This window comes from Cyprinus carpio, chromosome B5 (assembly GCF_018340385.1).
Source record: "Cyprinus carpio isolate SPL01 chromosome B5, ASM1834038v1, whole genome shotgun sequence".
NCBI classification, from domain to species: domain Eukaryota; kingdom Metazoa; phylum Chordata; class Actinopteri; order Cypriniformes; family Cyprinidae; genus Cyprinus; species Cyprinus carpio.
The window spans coordinates 18107038-18128108 of NC_056601.1; the positions used below are offsets into that span (position 1 = coordinate 18107038).

The 21071-nt window shown below is 36.3% G+C and overlaps 2 protein-coding genes across 2 annotated transcripts in view; both read left to right on the forward strand.

Annotated features, from left to right (window-relative positions):
- The first annotated feature begins 1122 nt into the window (after window positions 1-1122).
- Window positions 1123-8288, forward strand: LOC109085502 (ubiquitin-associated domain-containing protein 1-like). The gene is made up of 10 exons (XM_042724663.1): window positions 1123-1648; window positions 2534-2654; window positions 3424-3503; window positions 3621-3722; window positions 3809-3911; window positions 4251-4359; window positions 4626-4884; window positions 5762-5848; window positions 6022-6160; window positions 7754-8288. Exons 1-10 carry the CDS (start codon window positions 1511-1513, stop codon window positions 7867-7869), a joined length of 1254 nt encoding a protein of 417 aa, XP_042580597.1. The 5' UTR covers window positions 1123-1510; the 3' UTR covers window positions 7870-8288.
- A 4532-nt stretch (window positions 8289-12820) lies between these two features.
- The window catches only part of LOC109046921 (DNA mismatch repair protein Msh3-like), a 50814-nt gene continuing 42563 nt past the window's right edge, over window positions 12821-21071 (forward strand). The window contains 8 exon segments of the mRNA XM_042724664.1: window positions 12821-13230; window positions 13393-13486; window positions 14026-14243; window positions 14433-14630; window positions 15372-15488; window positions 16111-16228; window positions 16888-17021; window positions 17132-17298. Coding sequence (XP_042580598.1) covers window positions 13069-13230; window positions 13393-13486; window positions 14026-14243; window positions 14433-14630; window positions 15372-15488; window positions 16111-16228; window positions 16888-17021; window positions 17132-17298 — 1208 coding nt within the window. The 5' untranslated portion in view covers window positions 12821-13068.

Consider the following 21071-nt stretch of genomic DNA (forward strand, 5'->3'; position numbering starts at 1 on the left):
CGGAGCATTATCGCCACCTACTGTACTGGATGTCAAGTAAACTTCCACAGGTCATGAGACTGAAATTTGAGAAGAGTGAAAAAAATAAATGTTGGGGTATGTTTTATATTCTCTCCAATCTATGGAGCACTCAGATGCGTGTTCAGCTCCTCTAACACTCACATTTAACTCTTCATGCCCCAGATAAGGTAGAATACTCCCATCCACACATATTATAATCTAATCTAGATCCTAAACCTGAGTCATAGATAGATAGATAGATAGATAGATAGATAGATAGATAGATAGATGGCAGAGAGCACATGTATAATATCTCCACCTATTGACGTGGAAGATAAACGTGTTTAGATGGGAGTGATGGTTGATGTCTAGTTATGGGAAATGCTGCCTTTTGCATATTAATTGCCAAAAATATATTAATTTCAATTATTCTGACATAATAAACATTTCTGGTGTTTTCCAGATTTTTAAACCAACAATTTATCAGATATAATATTACTTAAATAATAATTAATAACGAAATCTTAATAACCTTGCCGACCTTTTGCATTTAAATGTAAATGGAGCAAGAATGAACAAGAATTTGCAAACCCAAATTTAGCCCACAAATACACAATTCTCCTATGCTGCATTAAAAACTGACTTGCACCTGACTCACAATAATTATTATTCTACCTAAATGCAGATAATATTGGTCAACTTTTTATGAAATTTTCACTTGTATAAGTGTAATGTACTGTATATAAATATATACATCAGTTATTGTATGACAGTTTTTAATGTCTACACTATTACTGTTTCTTTCTGTCTTTCTTTTTTCTTTCTTATTTATTTTAATAATTGTCTGTGTTTGTCAGTTTTCAATATACAGTCAATTTTTGGTGTAGTATGTGTTTTATAAATACAATTTTACATTTACTTAAAGTGTAGTATTATGCGGGCATTACAATGTTTATAGGTAGGTAGATATCTGGCAGGAATCAGAAATTGCGTTTTTTTATTTTTTATATATATAATTTTATTTTTCTCAAAGTACAGATGAAAACATCCCGTTTTTTTCAATGGCAGAGCGATACTCCTCCTCAAGCTTTAGGGACTGCCGCTCCCATCCGAGGCTGTTTTGAGAGTCTGCAGCACGACGCGTCTGCGTGTTTGCCTACCTCCACCAATCACAGTCCGCGACGGCACGCATGCGCACTGCTGCGCTCTACCGACTGCTGTCGTTCTCGCGTCGCAGGTGTCAACGGAGCGAGCCTCTCTGTTACAGCTGCGAGTGAGCAAACCTCTCTGTCCCAGCGAAAATATATCAATCCTACGGAGTGGGCGGGCAGGACAGATCGTACGGCCTGAAAATGTCCGAATGAGACCGTGAGGCCGTGTCTGTTGCCAGGGCAGGTTTAAGCGGAGAAGAGGGCGGCTTTCTGGGCTGTAGACAGCGGGCTCGCGGAGCGTCTTCAGCGGGGAGCCCTGCGGTCCTGCCGCCGCCGCCGCTACTGCTGCTGCTGCTACAATGTTCGTGCAGGAGGAGAAGATCTTTGCAAGCAAAGTCCTGAAGGTCCACATCTGTACCATGGAGGGCACCGAGTGGCTGGAGGAAGTCACGGAAGACACCATTATAGAGAAACTCAAGGAAAAATGCTTAAAGCATGTAGGTCTGCCATCGGTTAGCTGGCACTGTTAGCCAACCCGGACAGGACAGGCCCGCTGGATTCTCAGAGTCATTGCCAAGTATTTTTAGTAACTAGCAGACGAGTCGACGGTGCTATTTATAATTTAGCAAGCTGGTCCGTCACCTCGGTCTCTGTGGCTGTACTGTAACTAGCTCTGTCACACTGCTGGCTGGTTGGTTTACAGTGTGGAGCTGACATTAACTTGTTGACAGCCTCTTTTTGCTCACAATATATCTGTCAAGTACTCAGATCTGTGCAGCTCAAGGCACCTTGACAGCCATTCATAGTTTCTGTGAGGATGTGATTTGCACATTTTATGGCTTTAAGGTTGTGAATGTTTTTGTAATCATTTTAGCAGGTGGCATTGCCACAGACTGAAAGTCAAGCCATGTCCTAGCTACAGTGTGCAATGTGTACCATGGTATAACCCTGTGCATAATGCCACAATTACAACAAATTTTATGGACATTTATAATGACAATACCATAGTGTTCTTTGAAGTACCTTGGAGTATCACGTATAAAGCAGGATACATTATTTATTTAGTACCAAGGTGTATATCAATATACCATGGTAACAATTGGCACCAACTGAACTGTGGTACTAACTAGCACAGTACTAGACCTCACTGTAAGTGGGTTGAGCTCATGATTGTGATTTTTATGGGTTAAATGTACAGTGCTGTTCAAAAGTTTGGGGTCATGTATGTATATGCAGGTAGTTTTAAATTATTGATACTGTTTAAAACATGTATGCAATAAGAACATTGTATCTATTGATTATATATTTCAGTGTTAGTACATACTAGTTAAAGACACTTAATATAAAGTGGGTCGACTTTATTGGTGTTTCTTCTCTTACAGTATGTCCATGGAAGTCTAGAGGATCCTAAAACTCTTACACATCACAAACTCATTCATGCTGCCACTGAGAGAATTCTCACGGAATCCAAAACTGTTGCTGAGGAAAATCTTAAAGACAAAGGTATTTAAACTTTCTGCTGCATTTGGTTGTTCTTTGTTTTGGCATTTTCCACAAAGGCCCCCCATGATATTTCCCATTTTTTGAGATTTTACTGGATAAGGATTAAGATAATTATTTTAAAGAATCTCACAATTTTTATCGTATTTACTATTTTATATTCAGTACAAAAATTTCCATCGAGTTATATGACTTTGTCAGTGTGAACCCTGATTCTCCCAAAAATTATATAATTATATATAAGTAACATATATATATATATATATATATATATATATATATATATATATATATATATATATAATTATTATTATTTTTTTTTTCTTGTGAATTGAAATTGTTGTAGCTGATTTTAATGCTTTTTTTGTCTTATTTTAAAGTCACCATTAAATTAAACTGGACAATTTTTTATTCTTTCAATGGATCATTATTACAGTGTTTATTATAAATCATTCAAAAAATAAAAAAAAAAGTGTACTCTTGTAATCTTTAATAAAATAAAATAAAAAAATTCTTGTTTGAAAAGCTGTTTTACTTGGATATACATCACAATAGAGAAAAAATATGATTGCAATTTTCTTTCAGGCTGATTTTAATCATTTAATTCATCTTGAGGCCCCTTTGAAAGCTTGCTAAGGCCCCCTGTTGGGTCCCAGCCCCTGGTTAAGAACCACTGATCTAGATGTAGTCATCATGTTTTGCATATGTTCTTTGTATTTAAAATCAGATTCTAAAAGACACAAATCCTGATTCATTATTGTTTGTTTTCTAGACTGCTTATTATTGATAAAGAAAAGACCTCCACCGGCTCCACCAAAAATGGCTGACATATCTTCTGAAGAGAAGGTATCTGTTGACAATTTTAGTTTTTGGGGGGTGGGTGATTTACTTTTAATTAATAATGTACATTACACTTCTAAGCTTTGATTCTTCAAAGTTGATCAGTCTTTGTGCTTGTTGACAGAAAAGCAAGAGAACAAAGCACCAGATAAGGAGGCCATCCTCAAAGCCACAGCAAACCTGTCCACTCGTAACACTGACCGCACTGTAACTCAACACAATATCAGAGATGTGCGTGCTTGCAGTCAGTTCAGTTAGACTTTTCTGCGTTGCAGTTGTTTAGAATATATTGTTTTACATTTTATTGTTTCCATCAGTTTCAAACAGAGCTGAGGAAGATTCTGGTCTCACTTATTGAGGTGGCTCAGAAGCTGCTGGCTCTGAATCCAGATGCTGTTGAGCTCTTCAAAAAGGCCAATGGTAAGCTACGGATGTATGAATAGATCCCTGACCAGATTAAATCTATTTAAGCCTTGGTGAAATAATGAATTACCATGCTTTTCAGACATCTGCCATGGTAATGCTATGTTTTTTGAGCATACTATTTATTTGAAGTACCATAGAGTAACATTGCTGTGCCATAGTACTGCCACGGTCCTTTTTTGTGAGAGGTAATTTTTAACATAATTTTTAACCTAACTCTGAGGAACGCTCAGAACCATTCTCATGGGACATGTCTGACTAGTCAGTGTGCAGGTGTAAATATAATTTTTCTCTCTTAGAGAATGTTGGTGAGTGATTATTCTTTGTATCTGGCAGCCATGCTGGACGAGGATGAGGAGGACCGTGTGGATGAAACGGCCCTGCAGCAGCTGACTGAGATGGGTTTCCCTGAGAGTCGTGCTGTGAAGGCTCTGCGCTTAAACCAGTGAGTACTCTCTATTCTTGGGTGATAAATATGCCGATGAAAAGTGCATTTCCTGTGTTTCAGAATAAAGTCTTAAGAGAGCACTGTCATATTGGTCAGTGAAGCATAAACAAAAATAACTTGGTGTAAATTTGGAGTACCATTTCAATCATTATATGATCATATGATGTAATGTTTCTGAATAAGAATAATCCAATGAGCAAACATAACATCATCAGAGTGTGCCAACTCTCAGTGGATTTAATAACTAATCACTCTTCCTGCAGCATGTCTGTGACCCAGGCTATGGAATGGCTGATTGAGCATGTGGATGACCCCATGGTTGACACTCCTCTGCCTGGACAGGACACCCCAGGGGCGGCGGCCGCTGCAGCTGCAGCCCCAGCCCCAGCTCCCTCTGCCACAGTTTCAGGAGCCCGGGCCCGTCTGTCCTCCCAGGCCAGCCTAGAGGAGGCCAAACAAGATGAACTGACAGAGATCTTCAAACGGATCAGGAGGAAAAGAGAGTTCAGGCCTGACTCACGGGTTAGTGTCATGTGGGTGTCATGAGAAACAGGAGAAGAATAAACTCAAATGTGATAAAATATTCTGAACCACTGACATGCTATGATAATAGCCTCAGTTGTTTCACCAATGCAAGATTAAAGTGTTAGATGGAATAAATGCTTTTCTTTCTTTTTTTTTTTTTGCACATTACAATAAAAATGAAATCAGATCCATTTGTTCAGTTTGGTTAATGTACCATAGAACTGACCATCAGCATGATGCAATAAAACATTCTTTTACAACATCTGAGAGTAGCTGTCATTGCGAATTTTTAGCTTGTATTCACACTTATCATGATACTGAACCATGGTTTTAATTCATGCGATGCCAACACGTTTTCAAGTTTTATTTTAATCAGGTTTTACATATGAAACTTTTTTGTTTGTTTTATTTTGTGCTTTTAGCATTATAAATTTTTTAATGTATTTTTTTTTTTTTTTTACAATTTCATTTCAGTATTTTTATTTAGAAATTTTAATACTAAATACAACTTCAACTTTGTTTCAGTTAGTCACCAAAACAGCGTTTCTAATTTTTAAATAGTTAGAAAATTAATTTCAGTTTTTTTCATGTTCAATTTACAAAAACTGTTTTTAAACATTTTAGCTAACAATAGAAACACTTATAGCAAAAAGCTAAAAACAATTAAAACACTTTAGCAACCACATAGCAATGTCCTGGCCACCACCCACAACACACTAACATCATAGAAGTTTTCCACAGTCAAATGCCACTGTAGAATTAACTTTTGGTTGGTTGCAAATTCTGCAGTAATTCACATTAAATAGCTACTTCTGTCTTGCTGTGGAATCTTTTTAAATGAGATGCATCATCTTGTCTGTGTGTTTGTGTGCAGGCAGTGATTGCGCTGATGGAGATGGGCTTCGATGAGAAGGAGGTGATTGATGCCCTTCGCGTCAATAATAATCAACAGGATGCAGCTGTATGTAAACATTCAGATTCATGAGTTATTTCAACAGTCAGATAAGACTAAATGAGCTCAGTGATATTCAGTGAAATGTTTGGTTAAGTCTTTGTTTTGTTTAGTTAAACAACATTTATCAAGGTCGCATTTTTATTCCATATCCTTGTTTTGTAACTTATGTTCCCACACAGTGTGAATGGCTGCTTGGTGACAGAAAGCCCACCCCTGAGGATCTGGACAAGGGCATTGATACCAACAGTCCCCTATTTCAGGCCATCCTGGAGAACCCAGTTGTACAGCTTGGTCTCACAAACCCCAAGACTCTTCTAGGTGAGTTTTTTTTCCCTGTATACTCAAAGGCTCTTCAAAGCATTTGCTCCAGCTTTGTCAAATCAGTTGTATGTTTCTACTTTTCTGTAGAAGACAGATCAAAACAAGTTATTTCAAGGTTTTCAAGTGTTTATTTGATTCTATCCATTTGGCCTAATATAGCGAGTTTTCCAGTTCCTCCAGCTAAACAGTAACCGAGACCAATGATGCTGCCACCACCGTGCTTGATAGCAGGATGACGTTATCTGGGTGTTGGGCTCTGTGTGGTTTGTGGTAAACACAGCACTTTGCTTTTAGGCCAGAGAGCTCAATTTTCATTTCATCAGACCACAGCAGTTACTTACGAATCCTTTCAGGTTTTGCCATATTTTTATTTTTTTATTTTTACAATATCCAGAATGATCTTGGACTTGCTCTGAAGTGGCTTCCTTTATAGCCACGGCTGCAAAAAGGGCTTAATCTTGGAAGTGCTAAAAAGATTGCTGAGGTCTGGACAGTTTGTCCCATTTGAACCAAGCAGCAACCTCCCACTTTCTCTCTTGAATCCAACAAGGAAGTGACTAAAACTGTAATTCATCAACTGGTCGCTAGAGGCTGGCTGCAAAAGGGAGTCAATCCCATAGACTCCCCATGTTAAAATGCCCAACTTTACAGCAGAAAAAACATGTTTACAGCCTGATTCAAAAAATGATTTTGGTCTATATAGCTAATTTATCCCTTCATGACAACTGTGAGGGGGTGATTTTTTTTTTTTATAACTCATCCGTTTAAATTATATTAAGCCTCAAAGTTCTGCATAATTAAGGGCGTGGCCACTTGAGTGACAGGTGGATTGCCGCTGCTGTCACCGTGTCGAGCTAGGTGGGTGTGGTTTCAGCAACCAGCTTCCGCCTTTTTGCCCATTTTCGATTATCCGGGAATGATGTGCTGCCAAGATGGCGACCGCCGGCCCCCCTACTTTAGGCTTCAAAAACGCTCTTCGGAAACCAATGGGTGACATCACGGACACTACGTTTTTATACAGTCTATGATTTGAATCAAAGCACTCTGCGAGTGACTACTTTGGTCATTTATTCAAATTTAATCTGGTTGCCCGTTTGCAAAGCTGACTTGAAGTAGAAAGTATCTACACTGTGTAATATTTTGCCAACTGATATTTTGAAATATTTTCATCATTTTTAAAACTCCATTACCACACACAACTTACTGTTTTTAGTATATTTATGATTAAATAAATGTAAACCTGGTAAGCATAAGAGACATCTTTCAAAACAATTAAAAATGTTAATTATTCCAAGCATGTAATTATTGTTAGTATGTGTTTCCTGGAAAACAAACCAACGATGACCTTGGCATTGAAAACACAATGTGCCACAACACAATGATAACACAAAGATGATCTACAGGACTATTTGTTAACATATTTAATGTGATTTTAAAATTTTTTTTTTATTAAAACGTTTGTTTGGAGTCCAAGACCACTGTTGAATCATTCAGTGAAACAGACTAAACTGTATTTTCAAGTAAACACAGTGCAGTCCGTGTCAGTTGTTGGTTGGATGTGGCTGAGACATATTTTTCTTGGCTTTGCAGCATTTGAGGACATGCTGGAGAACCCGCTGAACAGTACACAGTGGATGAACGATCCTGAGACAGGTCCTGTCATGCTACAGATCTCCAGAATCTTCCAGACACTCAATCGCACATAAAACACACCTCATCTGTGGAGCGGCTGGAACCACAGCATATAGGGAAAAAGGTCAATCATTTAGAAGAGAAGTGTATGTGTGTGTTCGTGTGTGTGTGTGTGTATGTGACATAATTATTGTTTTAAGTGGAGAAGTCACAGAAGATGAATGTAAAAATACAATGATGACATTTTCACATCATGTTATACAGAGGAAAATATCTATTTATAACTACACAACACTTGTACAAATACAATGTAAGCTGTAACTTAATGATAAATATCTAACTCCATTATTTAGTTTTTTATGTTTTAATAAGATCTGTTTTTAATTATATTAAGCACATTACTTTATTTTATATAATTTCTCTATATAATTGTACAATTGGACATATATATAAAAAATAAAAAATAAAATAAAAAAAAGACAAGAAAAAAAAAGTAAAAAATCACCAGAAGCAATTTTCTATGGTTTTTGTGCTCAAAGATCAAATTTCAACCAAATTATTTAACACTTCACATGGTACACTTGTCATAACTGAATGTTTCTACAGGGAGATCAACAATGTGTATTCAGTTATTTTATTATTGGTTCAAAAATGAAATCGTTTATGTATTAGATTAGAAATTCCTTCCAAAAACATCAAATGAAGGTATGTTTTGAGGGAAAGCAAAGCAAGCACCAGCAGTTTTTTGGCAACTCCTCATTTGAAGATCATTCAAGCTTTGTGGTTTCATTAACACTACAGACATTTCTGTGATGTTGTGGTGACGCAATAGCAATTTGCAGCCCCTTACAGACATAGATACATGATAAATAATGAAATCGAACCTGATCTCTTTGTTCCTTGTGTCTCTTTCACTATTCTGATCTATAAAAAGTCTATTCAGGTGGATTCATCTGTCTGAATGGATGCAAGTCAGTTTAGAACAAAGCTGGTATAAATGAGTTCTGTATCATTATTATCTTCGTTTTCTCCCAGTAGCTCCTGCATCAGGGGTTTCCAAGTATTAGAGTACTTTAATCCACCATCATGATCAAGCTGCTGCCTCTGATCTCACTCGAATCCTCACACTTAAAATGAGACTCACACTACACAACAACACCAGACTCTACACACTTTAATTTTTAACAAACAAAAAAAAAACAACTCTTATTTTATGGATTGGTTCTACTACACGGTATGTTTGCTTAAGTTGTTTGTGTTCACTGACAATGTGCTTTCAGTGTCATAACAGTTCTCTTATGTCACTTTTTACAGTGCACTTTTTAGTTTGCACAGGAAATTCAGACGGCATTCATAGTACACAACATTATTTTAAATGATATATGAGATGTTCATTTTGAAACTCCCTGTCTGGGATGATATTGAGGCATTGTTTGGTGTAGAGATCATTTATGGATGGACATCTTTCATTTATATGCTCTGCTTCAAATACCTGTGCTAAAAGAAATGATTATTTAAGTTTTCAGTAAGACTCGAGATGAGAAATGTTATTTAAATGGTTCTGTTATGCTTTTTTTTTAACATTTTGAGTTGTATCAGATAAATATATTACAAAAATGGGGTCATAACAAACAGCAATTTTAGAATCATGGATAATTGTGTAAATTAGAATATGAAATATGCTTTTTTTCCCCCCTTTTGGCCAAGTGTGGAGTGTTTCCATTCAATATTTGAATCGTGTTGGTGTGAAGTGTGTGCTCAGGGTTTTCTTAGCCATACCGGGCAAATATCTGCTATAGTAATGCCTACTTTATCAATACAAACAACAGTAGTTTAGTGATTGCATTATCAAAGAACTCTATGAATATATCTGAAAACATAAATCTTTAAAGGAAGACTTACTATCCTTGTGTGATATTTATTTTGAGGCCAAATATAACCAATCATGAAACCATCCCTAGAGAGATTGTCATTATTATACAGTTTTAGAAGACCTCACCTCACTGAGTGGCTTCAAATGTAGGTAAAGTTTGTGTTGAACATGTATAGCATTTGAAATCAGATCATCTCCGTTGTCTTGAGAACAAGTTTTGGTCTTAAGAAATGTAGCTGATATTGTTTTGGGGGACTAGAGAGTACGGGCTTCTATGCAATTCAGTTTTTTTGTTGCCTCGATAAAAAAAAAAAAAAAACAGCTTTCAGTATCATGATGCATTTGTGGTATTTGAGTAATTGATGTGCACTTTCATGTCATATCTTATTTTGGTTTCATCATGTCTAAGCTCTGTAAAGTAGAAAGTGCTGTATGATTTCAGTATTTTAAAATGTTTGACGTTTATTCATTTACTGTTTAGAAATGCTTATATGTTTAAACAGTGTCATTTTGGAATTGGAGTGCTGAGTACCTTAAAATTATCATTGATCAAATGTTACAGATTTTGTTTCATTTTTTTTTTTCTCCCTCATTTTAAAAAAGGCTATCAGGTCACAGAAGTTATGATGAAATATCTTGAAGGTTTGGTGCTCTTGTGTTCTCATTTTAATTTTGTGTCCTTGCTCCGTGTACAAGTTCAGTTTCAGAATAGGCCCCTACAGTTTGAGAGTTGAAATGTAACTTTCTCAATCCACTTGTTGAAAAGCCTTTCATGAGAAATAATAATAATAAAAAAAGTTTTGAAATCCCTGTTTTCTTGTATTATTGTTATTATTATTCTCAACACTTGTTGATAATTCGGTGTAGTTCAGAAGTCTGAATACAGGCAAATGTCTTTCCTTAATGTATCAAAGCCTAAAACACTTAAACCACCTAAACCACTCCCATCTACGCTGTAATCTAAATGTGTGTTTTAGGGAAACATTTAACTTACTTAGGCTTAATGATGGTACTTTCAGTGTTATTTAAAGAGCCTCATTAAGAGCCGGGGGTGAAAACGTTTGAACAGGATGTTCAAATTTTTCTCATTTTATAAAAATATGTATTTTTTCCATTTAGTACTGCCCTTCGGAATCCACAGAGAGACTTGCATGTATCCGGGAAAACAAATTAAGTACAATTTACCTTGATTTTCAAATTCAAAACGTTTTCACCCCCCGGCTCTTAATGCATCTTGTTTCCTTCAGGAGCGTCAGTGAATGTCTGAACCTTTTTTAATAGTTGTGTTTGAGTCCCTCAATTGTCCTCGGTGTAAAAAGATGTATCTCAAAATCATACAGTCTTTGCTGGAAAGGGTTCAAATATGCAAAAGATGCTGGAAAACTGAAGAATCTGCAGGACCTGAAGGATTTTTCTGAAGAACAGTGCTCAGTTTAACTGTTCAGAACTAACAAGGGATTCATGAACAATCACAAAACAAAAAACAGTCGTGGATCATCCAGGTAACCACACAGTATTAAGAACCAAGGGTTCACAAACTTTTGAATGGGGTTATTTTAATAATTTCAGCTATTTATTTTTTTGTCTTGTGGACTAAATGTAGACATTTATGTAAAATATCTTACTCAGGACAGTACTAAATAAAAAATAACATGCAATTTGTATGATCTCTCTTATTTTGTTAAAATTACTCACATTTTCACATATTCTGCAAGGGGTTCACAAACAAACAAAATATATATATACAGGTGCATCAACATATTCAAAAATAAAATATGTTGTATCTTATTTATAAAAAAAAAAAAAAAAAAAAAAAAAAAAAGGTGGGCAGGTGCAAAGTCCTGCTGGAAAAGGAAATCAGCATCTGCATAAAGCTTGTCAGCAGATAGAAACATAAAGTGCTCCAAAATCTCCTGTAGATGGCTGCATTGACTTTGGACTTGATAAAACACAATGGACCAACACCAGCAGATCTCACGGCACCCCAAATCATCATAGACTTGCAAAACTTGCTCTCATCTGAAAAGAGGACTTTGGACCACTGAGCAACAGTCCAGTTCTTTTTCTCTTTAGCCCAGGTAAGATGCTTCTGACATTGTTTCTGTTTCAGAAGTGGCTTGGTAGCCCTTTTCCTGAAGACGTCTTGAGCGTGGTGACTCTTGATGTCTCTCCTTGTGAAGCTCTCCCAAGTGTTTGAATCGGCTTTGTTTGACAGTATTCTCAAGCTTGCGGTCATCCCTGTTGCTTGTGCACCTTTTCCTACCTAATTTCTTCCATCCAGTCAACTTTGCATTAAATATGCTTTGATACAGCACTCTGTGAACAGCCACCCATTTCAGTAATGACCTTCTATGACTTACCCTCTTTGTGGAGGGTGTCAATGATTGTCTTCTGGACCACTGGCAAGTCAGCAGTCTTCCCCATTATTGTGGTTTCAAATAACAAGAAATACCCATAATTTATTATGTTATTATTATTATTATTAAAATGACAGTTCATTTAATGAAACTCAAATGTAAATATTCCAATATTTTGAGATACTGGATTTTTGACTTTCATGAGCTGTAAGCTCAGAATTAAAAATATAAAAAAATAAAACTTTTGAAATGTTTTACATTACATGCAATGAATCTAGACTATATGAAAGTTTCACTTTTTGAAATGTTACAAAAAAATATTTTTTTCACAATATTCTATTTTTTTTAGATGCACCTATATATACACACACTATATGGACAAAAGTATTGGGACACCATCTTCTAATGAACAAGTTTGTCTACTTCCATGTATTGTTTGACATATTTCCATGAGTACAAATCTTAATGTTAAAGCATATAATGATATTCTAGGGAATATTTATATATAGTGATAATGTAGTTTACAAAGTCAATAAGCTGTTTGTTGAACACTGGTGTGTTTATCAAATTTATAACAGCAGAAAACCATTTTTTATTTTTATTTTACAGATGACGTGACATGTGATGTGTCATACCTGGAATCTGTGCTCTGCATTTAACCCAGCCAAGTTCAGAGGCACAGCGTGAACAATCACCATTAATTTAAATCAGTATTATGTTAATTTGTGATTGCGGTTTGTTACAGTTTTCTCCTCCACCACAGACTTCTGTAAATGGAGGACTGCGCATATCTAACGCCACTTTCACCCTCTGCATGACTGCATCACCGTACTGCCTGCGCACAAGTAGCGCATCTCTCACCCTCTGCAGTAGTACAGCAGAGTTCGCGTGCGCGAGACACTGGATACGTCACTCACGCGCCAACATGATCCGCTGTACCTGTCTCTTTTAGAGACTATTTTTAATCCTCAGAGTTTTGGCCTGTTTTCAAAAAGAAAGTAAATATTGCAGGCAACACGTTAATAATCAGTTAATGCTGTAAAATGCATACAAGTGTCAAAAATGTCAATGCATCCAAATCTTCCAAGAAGTCCAGCACTCAGACAACTATCAGCAGATTCTTTACAAGTGCAAACGATAGCTCTCAGCCACCTGCCCAGCCCGGGATTAAACGCCAGGACGGACGCCATGAGGGCAGAGGAAAGGTAAGAACCTCATATGCAGGACAGGCTCAGCTTGTTACTCTGTAAACACTCATTTCATCCTATAGAGTCATATAACAGTTCAAGTCAAATATGCATCGCATGCACGAAGCTTTTGCTGTTTCTAAGCAACACCGACTGAAATCTAAATCTGTGCTGTTTTAGAAGAGGTTATCTGATGGAGGAATGTCCTTGGAGAAACGGCCCAAACTCTCTCTCAGTGTGGAGGAGGAGGAGTGCATGGTGACCCCCAGCACCTGTAAGGACACATGCACCATGCATGTCATTTATATGTTTTTGTTGTTTTCAGCTGATATATTTCACCTTTTTATTTTAAAATAGGCACAATGAATGTTGAAGCTGGGCTGGCACAAATGCATTCTTAAACCTGTTCAGTCTACAGATAATAAAGATACTTTTTATATTGCAATATTTATGTGTCAGCAGTAGGGGTTGACTAATCTGTGTTTTTCAGGGCCGATACTGATTATCAAAGATAACCGATATTTTGAACCTATATATATATAACCATAAAAATGTTTAATATCGGCGGCAATAATCAGTCAACCCCTAGTCAGGAGACTTTTTTTTTCTTGAAAAAAGGTCTAATAACGTAACTCCATAAAAGACAGCATTCCAAACATCAGAAAATAAAATGTTTAGGTTTGTAAGGCATGAAAACAGAAGTGCAGTACATGATTAACAAAATGTGCTGACAGTGCACTACTGACTGTAATTCTTGCTTGTGTATTAGTAAACTCTTAGCCTCTTTTTAATTTTTTTCTCTTTTATGTGCAGTAGATAAGATGGTATCCTCAAGAGCCAGTGTCAGCCATGCCACCCTGACAAGGCTTAAAGATTTCAGCTGCCCCGGGAGCTCAGAGAGCCGAGCCTCCGATCAGGTTAGAAAGATGGAAGTGGAGCCTTCAGTCTCTGCCCCACAGCAACACAGTGTAATGAATTCCTACAATGAATTGGAGGAAGAGGTCAAAGAAGAGCCTAATAAGATTAAACAGGTTTGATTCTATACAAAACTTGTATGTTTCAGAGTTGACCATTGAAAGACTGTTGTTTGTCTTAATTACAGATTGCATGTTTATGAAATACTTGATTTGTCACTTAAAGGAAACACAGCTAATCTCATTCTCAGTGTTGGCCAGAATGGCCATTATAGCTGCTGATGTTTTTACTTTTTCTGTTTTCAGGAGTTTTCCTTTAGTCAGTTTACTAAGAATACTGTGATCAAAAAGAGTTCAGAAGAGCCTGGTGTTCCCAACAGGAGAACCAAGACCATATACACTCCTCTGGAGGAACAGTACATGGAGATCAAAAAACAACATGTGGACACAGTGCTTTGTGTTGAGTGTGGCTACAAGTACAGGTTCTTCGGTGAGGATGCAGAGGTAAGAACTAGTGCAGCCCATCACAAATAGCAGACGTTGGTGATAAATTATCCTTTTAAAGGTTTAGTCTAGCCACAAATGAATTCATCAACCTTGTTCCAAATCCATAACACTTTTGCTTGTGTTTGAAACTTTTGTATAATTATTCAACCTAATATTTGTTTGACTTAAGGCAATTTATGACAAACACTTGTCTTATCCAAAAAAAACAACAAAAAAACAACAACACACTATCAGTGCCTCAGCACTAAAATCATTATGCATTAGATTTTCAATCTTCCTCAAAATACTTTAATTACACTTGAAAAAAAAAACAAAAAAAACCAAACAAACAAAAAACAAGATTTTTTATTCTTAATCACTACTCATCAAAAAGATTCTACTGTATCACAAAGCAAAAATGAAGATATTTTTAATGAAACCTGAAAAATTCTGTTCCCTCACTGAAAGGCCTACAAAAAGTTCATAAAGAGAAAGTAAAAGTAATCCACATGAATTGAGCAGTTTAATCCAGAGAAACACAATTGCTTTATATAATGACCAGATCACATACATACACGTACATACATAGAGCTCATTAAATATAGTAAACAGAAGCTCAAACTAATTTTAAAATGAGAATTTAACATTTGAAGTAAACTATCCCTTTAATGCAATGATATTGACCTGTTGGCATAAATGATCATTTTAGACTATGAGAGACTTACCCATGTGCATTTTATTTATTTTTATTTTTTTTAGATCGCTGCAAAGGAGCTAAATATCACTTGTCATCCGGACCATAACTTCATGACGGCCAGCATCCCTACTCATCGCCTGTTTGTGCATGTTCGGCGACTGGTCTCTCAGGGCTATAAGGTCACTGATGTTGTCTTAATTACAATAATGCTGCAAATTTGTCACATAGGCACAAGTAAATCTATCAAATTTCTGTGATTTCTGTTACCATAACAGTGTTTTCATGCCTAAATTGACTAAACACAAACATTCCAAATATTAAAAATAAAAGGATTGCAATGTGAAAGATTATTATTGTGTACGCCCACGCCTGCTTCACCTCAAGGGGCTTTAGTGGAATCCGGCTTGTCCCATTGATCTGTATCCTCTCTGGAGAAGCATTCAGTCTTTGCTCTTGCAGAATCCGCCATGGTGCAAGCGCAACTGGCTTTTAAAGAGAATGGCAGCTGAGACTCTGATTGGTTTATTGCACATTACGCCCCAAACACACCCATGACTCATTAAGAGATTAGGTACAACCCTTTTGGACCATGTGCCTGGTGCGCCAACTGTTTTTTCTGTCATTAAACTAGCAAAAGTGGATTCAGACATGCCATGCGCTTCACACCATGCACTGAGATCGTTAAAATAGAGCCTGTTATTGGCATTTTGTTGGTTTTGATTGCTTCTATTGTCCTCATTTGTAAGTCGCTTTGGATAAAAGAGTCTGCTATGAATGACTAAATGTAAGTGTCATTCTTAGGTAGGTGTGGTCAAGCAGACCGAAACTACAGCCATCAAGGCCTCCAGCACCAACAAGAGTTCTCTATTCACACGGCAACTACATGCACTTTACACCAAATCCACGCTTGTGGGAGAAGGTATTGTTTGTGCTCTTACTCAGTAGATACATTATTATTATTTTTTTGAGGTTGATTTCAATGGGTTTTTCAATTTCAATACTCAATTGGATTGGAAATTTTTTAAAACTTTTTTGAAAGAAGTCTCATTTGTTTACCAAGGCTGCATTTGGTTGATCAAAAATATAGTAAAAACAGTAATATTATGATCTATTAATACAATTTCAAATAACTGTTGTCTAGTTTGATATATTTTATGTAAATTATTTCCGTGATGGCAAAGATGAATTTTCAGCATTATTACTCCTGTTTTCAATGTCACATGATCCTTCAGAAATCATCCTCATATGCTGATTTGGTGCTTAAGAAACATTTATTATTATCAGTATTAAAAAAAATTGTGCTGCTTATTTATTCATTTATTTAATCTGGAAACCATGATACATTTTTACAGGATTCTTTGTAGGATGGAAAGTTATAAATAACAGCATCGATTTGAAATAGAATGTTAAAGTCTTTAATGCCACTTTGATTAAATTAATGCATCCTGATGAATAAAGGTTTTCTTTTCTTACCCAAACTTTTGGAGGGAAGTGTATCTATTTACGAAATGGCCACAGTTTCTGTTTTTTTAAATAGTAAAGAGCCTGCAATGAATGATTGAATTGCCTTTTTCTCAGATGTGAATCCTCTGCTAAAGCTGGGAGATTTGGAGCAAGCTGAGGATGTGGTGCAGGACAGTGGCAACAACTATTTAATGTGTGTGAGCGAGAGTTTTGATAAACAGAGCAAGGAGCTGACTGTAGGGATGGTGGTAAGTCATTGTTGTAATACAACAGAGTGTTTTAGCTGGTTAAAACAATCCCATATTATTATAACTTTCAATGCTCACTACTACAGCCGAGTCTTCCTTTTGGAATACAGGTGGTCCAGCCAAGCATTGGGGACCTGATGGTGGACTGTTTCAAAGATAATGTATCCCATTCAGAGCTGGAATCCAGGGTACTGAAAATACAACCTGTAGAGATCCTGGTGCCTTCGGACCTTTCAGAGGCGACTGAGAGGTTATTACGCAACATTGCTCTGTCCAGGTAAATATTCTTGTTGCAGAACATTTGATATTTTTTCATTTAGAGATCTTATTGTGATGATTGTGAACATGTTTGTGTGATGCTGCATTGTAGATGGTTTATAACAGGGCTACAACAGCTAATTGTGTAATCGATAATGAAAACGGCTAACAACTAATTTAATTATTGATGACTCATGCCTGAATTCTGTGCATAAAAACTCCAGTCACATAATTTTACAGCAGTGAACAATGCATGTCCATGAACAGAAAGAACCTGAAAAATAATGGAGGACACAGACTGAGCTGCTGTGGAAAAGTGCTACCTAGCTACCCAAAACTTGAGAATTCTTTATTAAATGCTTCAAACATACTTGTAAGCATATCGTTTAATGAGGCATGAGCTGCCAGGGAATGTGTGTTCCTGCATTTTAATTTTAACACTTAGTTTGTGCTTCTGTTTTACTTTATCATTTTAAAATATAGATTTAAATGGCCTTTCACCATTATAAGAACCAATAAGCTGTTTTTATATATTGTATAAGCTTTTTTAAACATTTGTTGTACATCAGCATAGACTTACAATCACTATGCTTGTTGTTATAGCCTTTAATTTGCACATTGTTTGAAGGAAACACTGGAATAGCTTATTTCATAGTTTGTTTGTTTTTTCAGTAAAAACTGAAAATAATGTTTTATCTGATTAATCAGTCAACTGAAGAAAGAATCCACAGATTATTTGATTAACAAAATAATTGTTAGGTGCAGCCCTAGTTTATTACGCATCTTTAGTCATCGTTCATGTTAGAAAACCCTAGCCATGTAACTGATGCAGATTTTATTTGCACCAATCTTATTGTGTTTTTTGTTGTTCATTCTCCAGTTTTTTTTCTTTTCTAATTTTTTTTAAATAATGCTTTCTGTGAGTGTGTGGAGGCTGTTCCAAATTATATAACATTTGCTTAAAGGATTTCTCAATCCTTGAAATCCAAAATGCATCTTAGCTAATAATTAAAACCTTCTGTCATGGAGGAAGTCTTCTCTCAGTGCTTTTAATTGTTTTGAATTATAATATGTCATCAGTTGTGAATGGAGCAATAAGCTTTGCAATTCATAGTGACTAGCAATAGTTGACAGTCACCACTAGATGTCAGTAAATAACTATCACCTCATTACTGACATCATGTTTCATTGCCTGTGAGAATATTTAAAATTGTGAAAATACCCATTTTGTTCTTTTTTTCAAATTTATGTTGTTCACCTGAGCAGCACAGTACAGCACAGCACACTATATACTTTTATGTACACACATCAAGTTCAAATATACATATACACAGAGTGTAAATAACGTGCATGTTCCACCCTACACAATCAAGTGCACTTTCAGCTCCTATTTTTTAGTGCCACAGTAGGATACCTCCAATTGAGAAAAATTCCATGAGAGTGTGCTGCAAGGCTGGCAGTATTTTCCTCTTAGTTTAACTCAAACTTCTTTTAAAGACCCAGCCAGACTTTGTTGTCTGTTTCAGTGCCTGTGGCCATATGTAGACGAGGTTGCTCAACACAGCTAAGTAGAATGGATGGTATTCATTAGGGCTGAGCTGGTGCTGGTGCTTCATCTCTCAGTTGAAGTGTCTGCATTAAAGTGCTGGACACAGCTTTTAACTGATACAGGATAGTGTTCTTTTTTGTGGTTTTGCTGTAAAAAAAAAATGCTTAAGTATAACCCAGGTGATGGTATTGTATCTAGTTCCAGCACTGGGGCACAAGTTGGTGCACTCTCAGTACTGAGTTGATCAGGAAGGGTATCCGGCGTAAAACCTGTGCCAGATTATCTGTAGCGAGAGAAAGAGAAAGAGAATGTATGGTATCGAGATGTAGATTGAGTTATTTCTCCATTACAGAGAAAGAATTCAGTGTACATCTAGTAATAATTTTATTAAAAACCCTATGCATTTCACATGCAGGTGTAAAGAGGAATCCTGCAAAAATCATTCCAAAAATCAGTAGAACTGTGTGTGCATCTGAGACTGCTTTACAGTTTTTCCATTGGCTGACCCAACCACGTTTCTCCTTAAATAAGTCTTGGAACGCTACGAACTAATGTGTTACTTTATTTTCCTTGGATTTCCCAAATGACCGGAGTGAAATTTGGCTTGTTATGAAGACACATCCTCATTTTCGCACCTTATTTTATAATTTTAAAAGCAAAACACATTGACTGTTACATTGGCCTGACTTTAGACTGAGGAACATGTCTAGATGGTCCTTTATTCAGACAGCTCTTATTACACTCTGTAATGTTTTCGCATGTAGGATGAGCAATTTGGCTGAAGGCAGAAATAATATATGCAAACCCAAGAGAACCACATACTGAATACTTACTGGCTGCCTGGAAATGTTCCTTGCTTTTTTTTTTTCTCCTTGTGATTGTTATCATCTGGAATCACAGGTAACATTTCTTTGACAAATCGGGGTCCTATTTTTTTCACCCTGGTGATCAGGCCATCCAGAGTTCCTCTGGAGCACATCTGAGAACAGCTGGTTTTCACTGCACAGCCAGTGCAAATTTTCTGTGATTTCACTCTTTGGAAGAAGATCTAGTTTCAGTTCTCCCAGGTGGTCACTGAGATCCATACTTGAGCTCAAAAGTAGGGCTGTCACTACTGATTATCCTGACCTTTAATCAAGTAATCAGATCATTTTTTTTTTGTGGTAATAAAAATGGACCTTAGCAAACAATAGACTTTAAAATGACTTCAAATATAGATATAGCAGCAATGAGGCAATAATAATTGGTTCAAATAAAATATCAAAAACAAATAATCTTGGTTTTTTGAACAAAAGTTAAAATAAATGATGTAATAAAACAATATAATTGTAACTTATATAATTACGTATTATATCAAATGCCCTTCAAATGCACTTTACAGTGTGATCAAGTGTAAAAACAATCAATATTATGACTGAACAACATTTAATTAAAATGTCCACTTAATCTTTAATATTTTGCCACTTCTTTATGATAGAAATGCCATTCTCATTTCTTCAACAAGAACATGGAGATCAAAACATGCTTACCCAAAGTGAGGGTTTAAACTTTTATTTCGAAATCACAATGAACAGTTAGCATATTTACAAAGGCAATGATGTCTTCTCCTGTGTTGGCGTATGTTTATAAATGATTGACCTTATGGATCTGATAGAATGGTGCGCATTGTTCCTAGATAAACGTTATAAGCATCTCAGACTCACACCATATTATAAGATGGAGTTTGAGATGGTCCATGCATGGAAGAGAACTGTTTGTGTGGAGCAGCATTTACTGTGAATGTAGGCACTCTGAGATGCACGTAACCTACATGCATAAAGCATATATTAAACCCTCAGCGCACATATTTAATTGCTTCATAGCCTTTGTGAACTCACAACAGCACATGCTTTATTATGGTTTTTAAATGGTTTAAATAATTTTGTGCAGGCTTAGAAAATGGTATAATAATGCTTTACATGGATTCTTTTTCGTGGAATATGTGCTCTAGGAGCAGGTTTGGCTACCGATTTTTGGAGGAAATCTGCAAAAACCGGTCAGAAAAACATTAACTATGGCAGGCTGACATTTCCTTCAGACGATATTTCCATCAGATCCAATGATGTGCAGTCCTCAAAATGCAAAAAGTTGTTAAATGCAGACTGCACTTCAGTAATTGACGATATGAAGGCCTCCACAACACCTTGCTGCTTGTCAGATGAAGGCACTTTGCCTGTTCTTTGTTAACAGCCTGTTATTGGGAT

What these genes read in the sequence shown, in the direction of transcription:
- LOC109085502 (XM_042724663.1), top strand. Translation starts at nt 1,511, where the DNA reads ATGTTCGTGCAGGAGGAGAAGATCTTTGCAAGCAAAGTCCTGAAGGTC. An exon ending in AAGGCTCTGCGCTTAAACCA is followed by an intron (nt 4,360 to 4,625) that starts GTGAGTACTCTC and finishes CTCTTCCTGCAG; the next exon opens with CATGTCTGTGACCCAGGCTA. An exon ending in ATAATCAACAGGATGCAGCT is followed by an intron (nt 5,849 to 6,021) that starts GTATGTAAACAT and finishes GTTCCCACACAG; the next exon opens with TGTGAATGGCTGCTTGGTGA.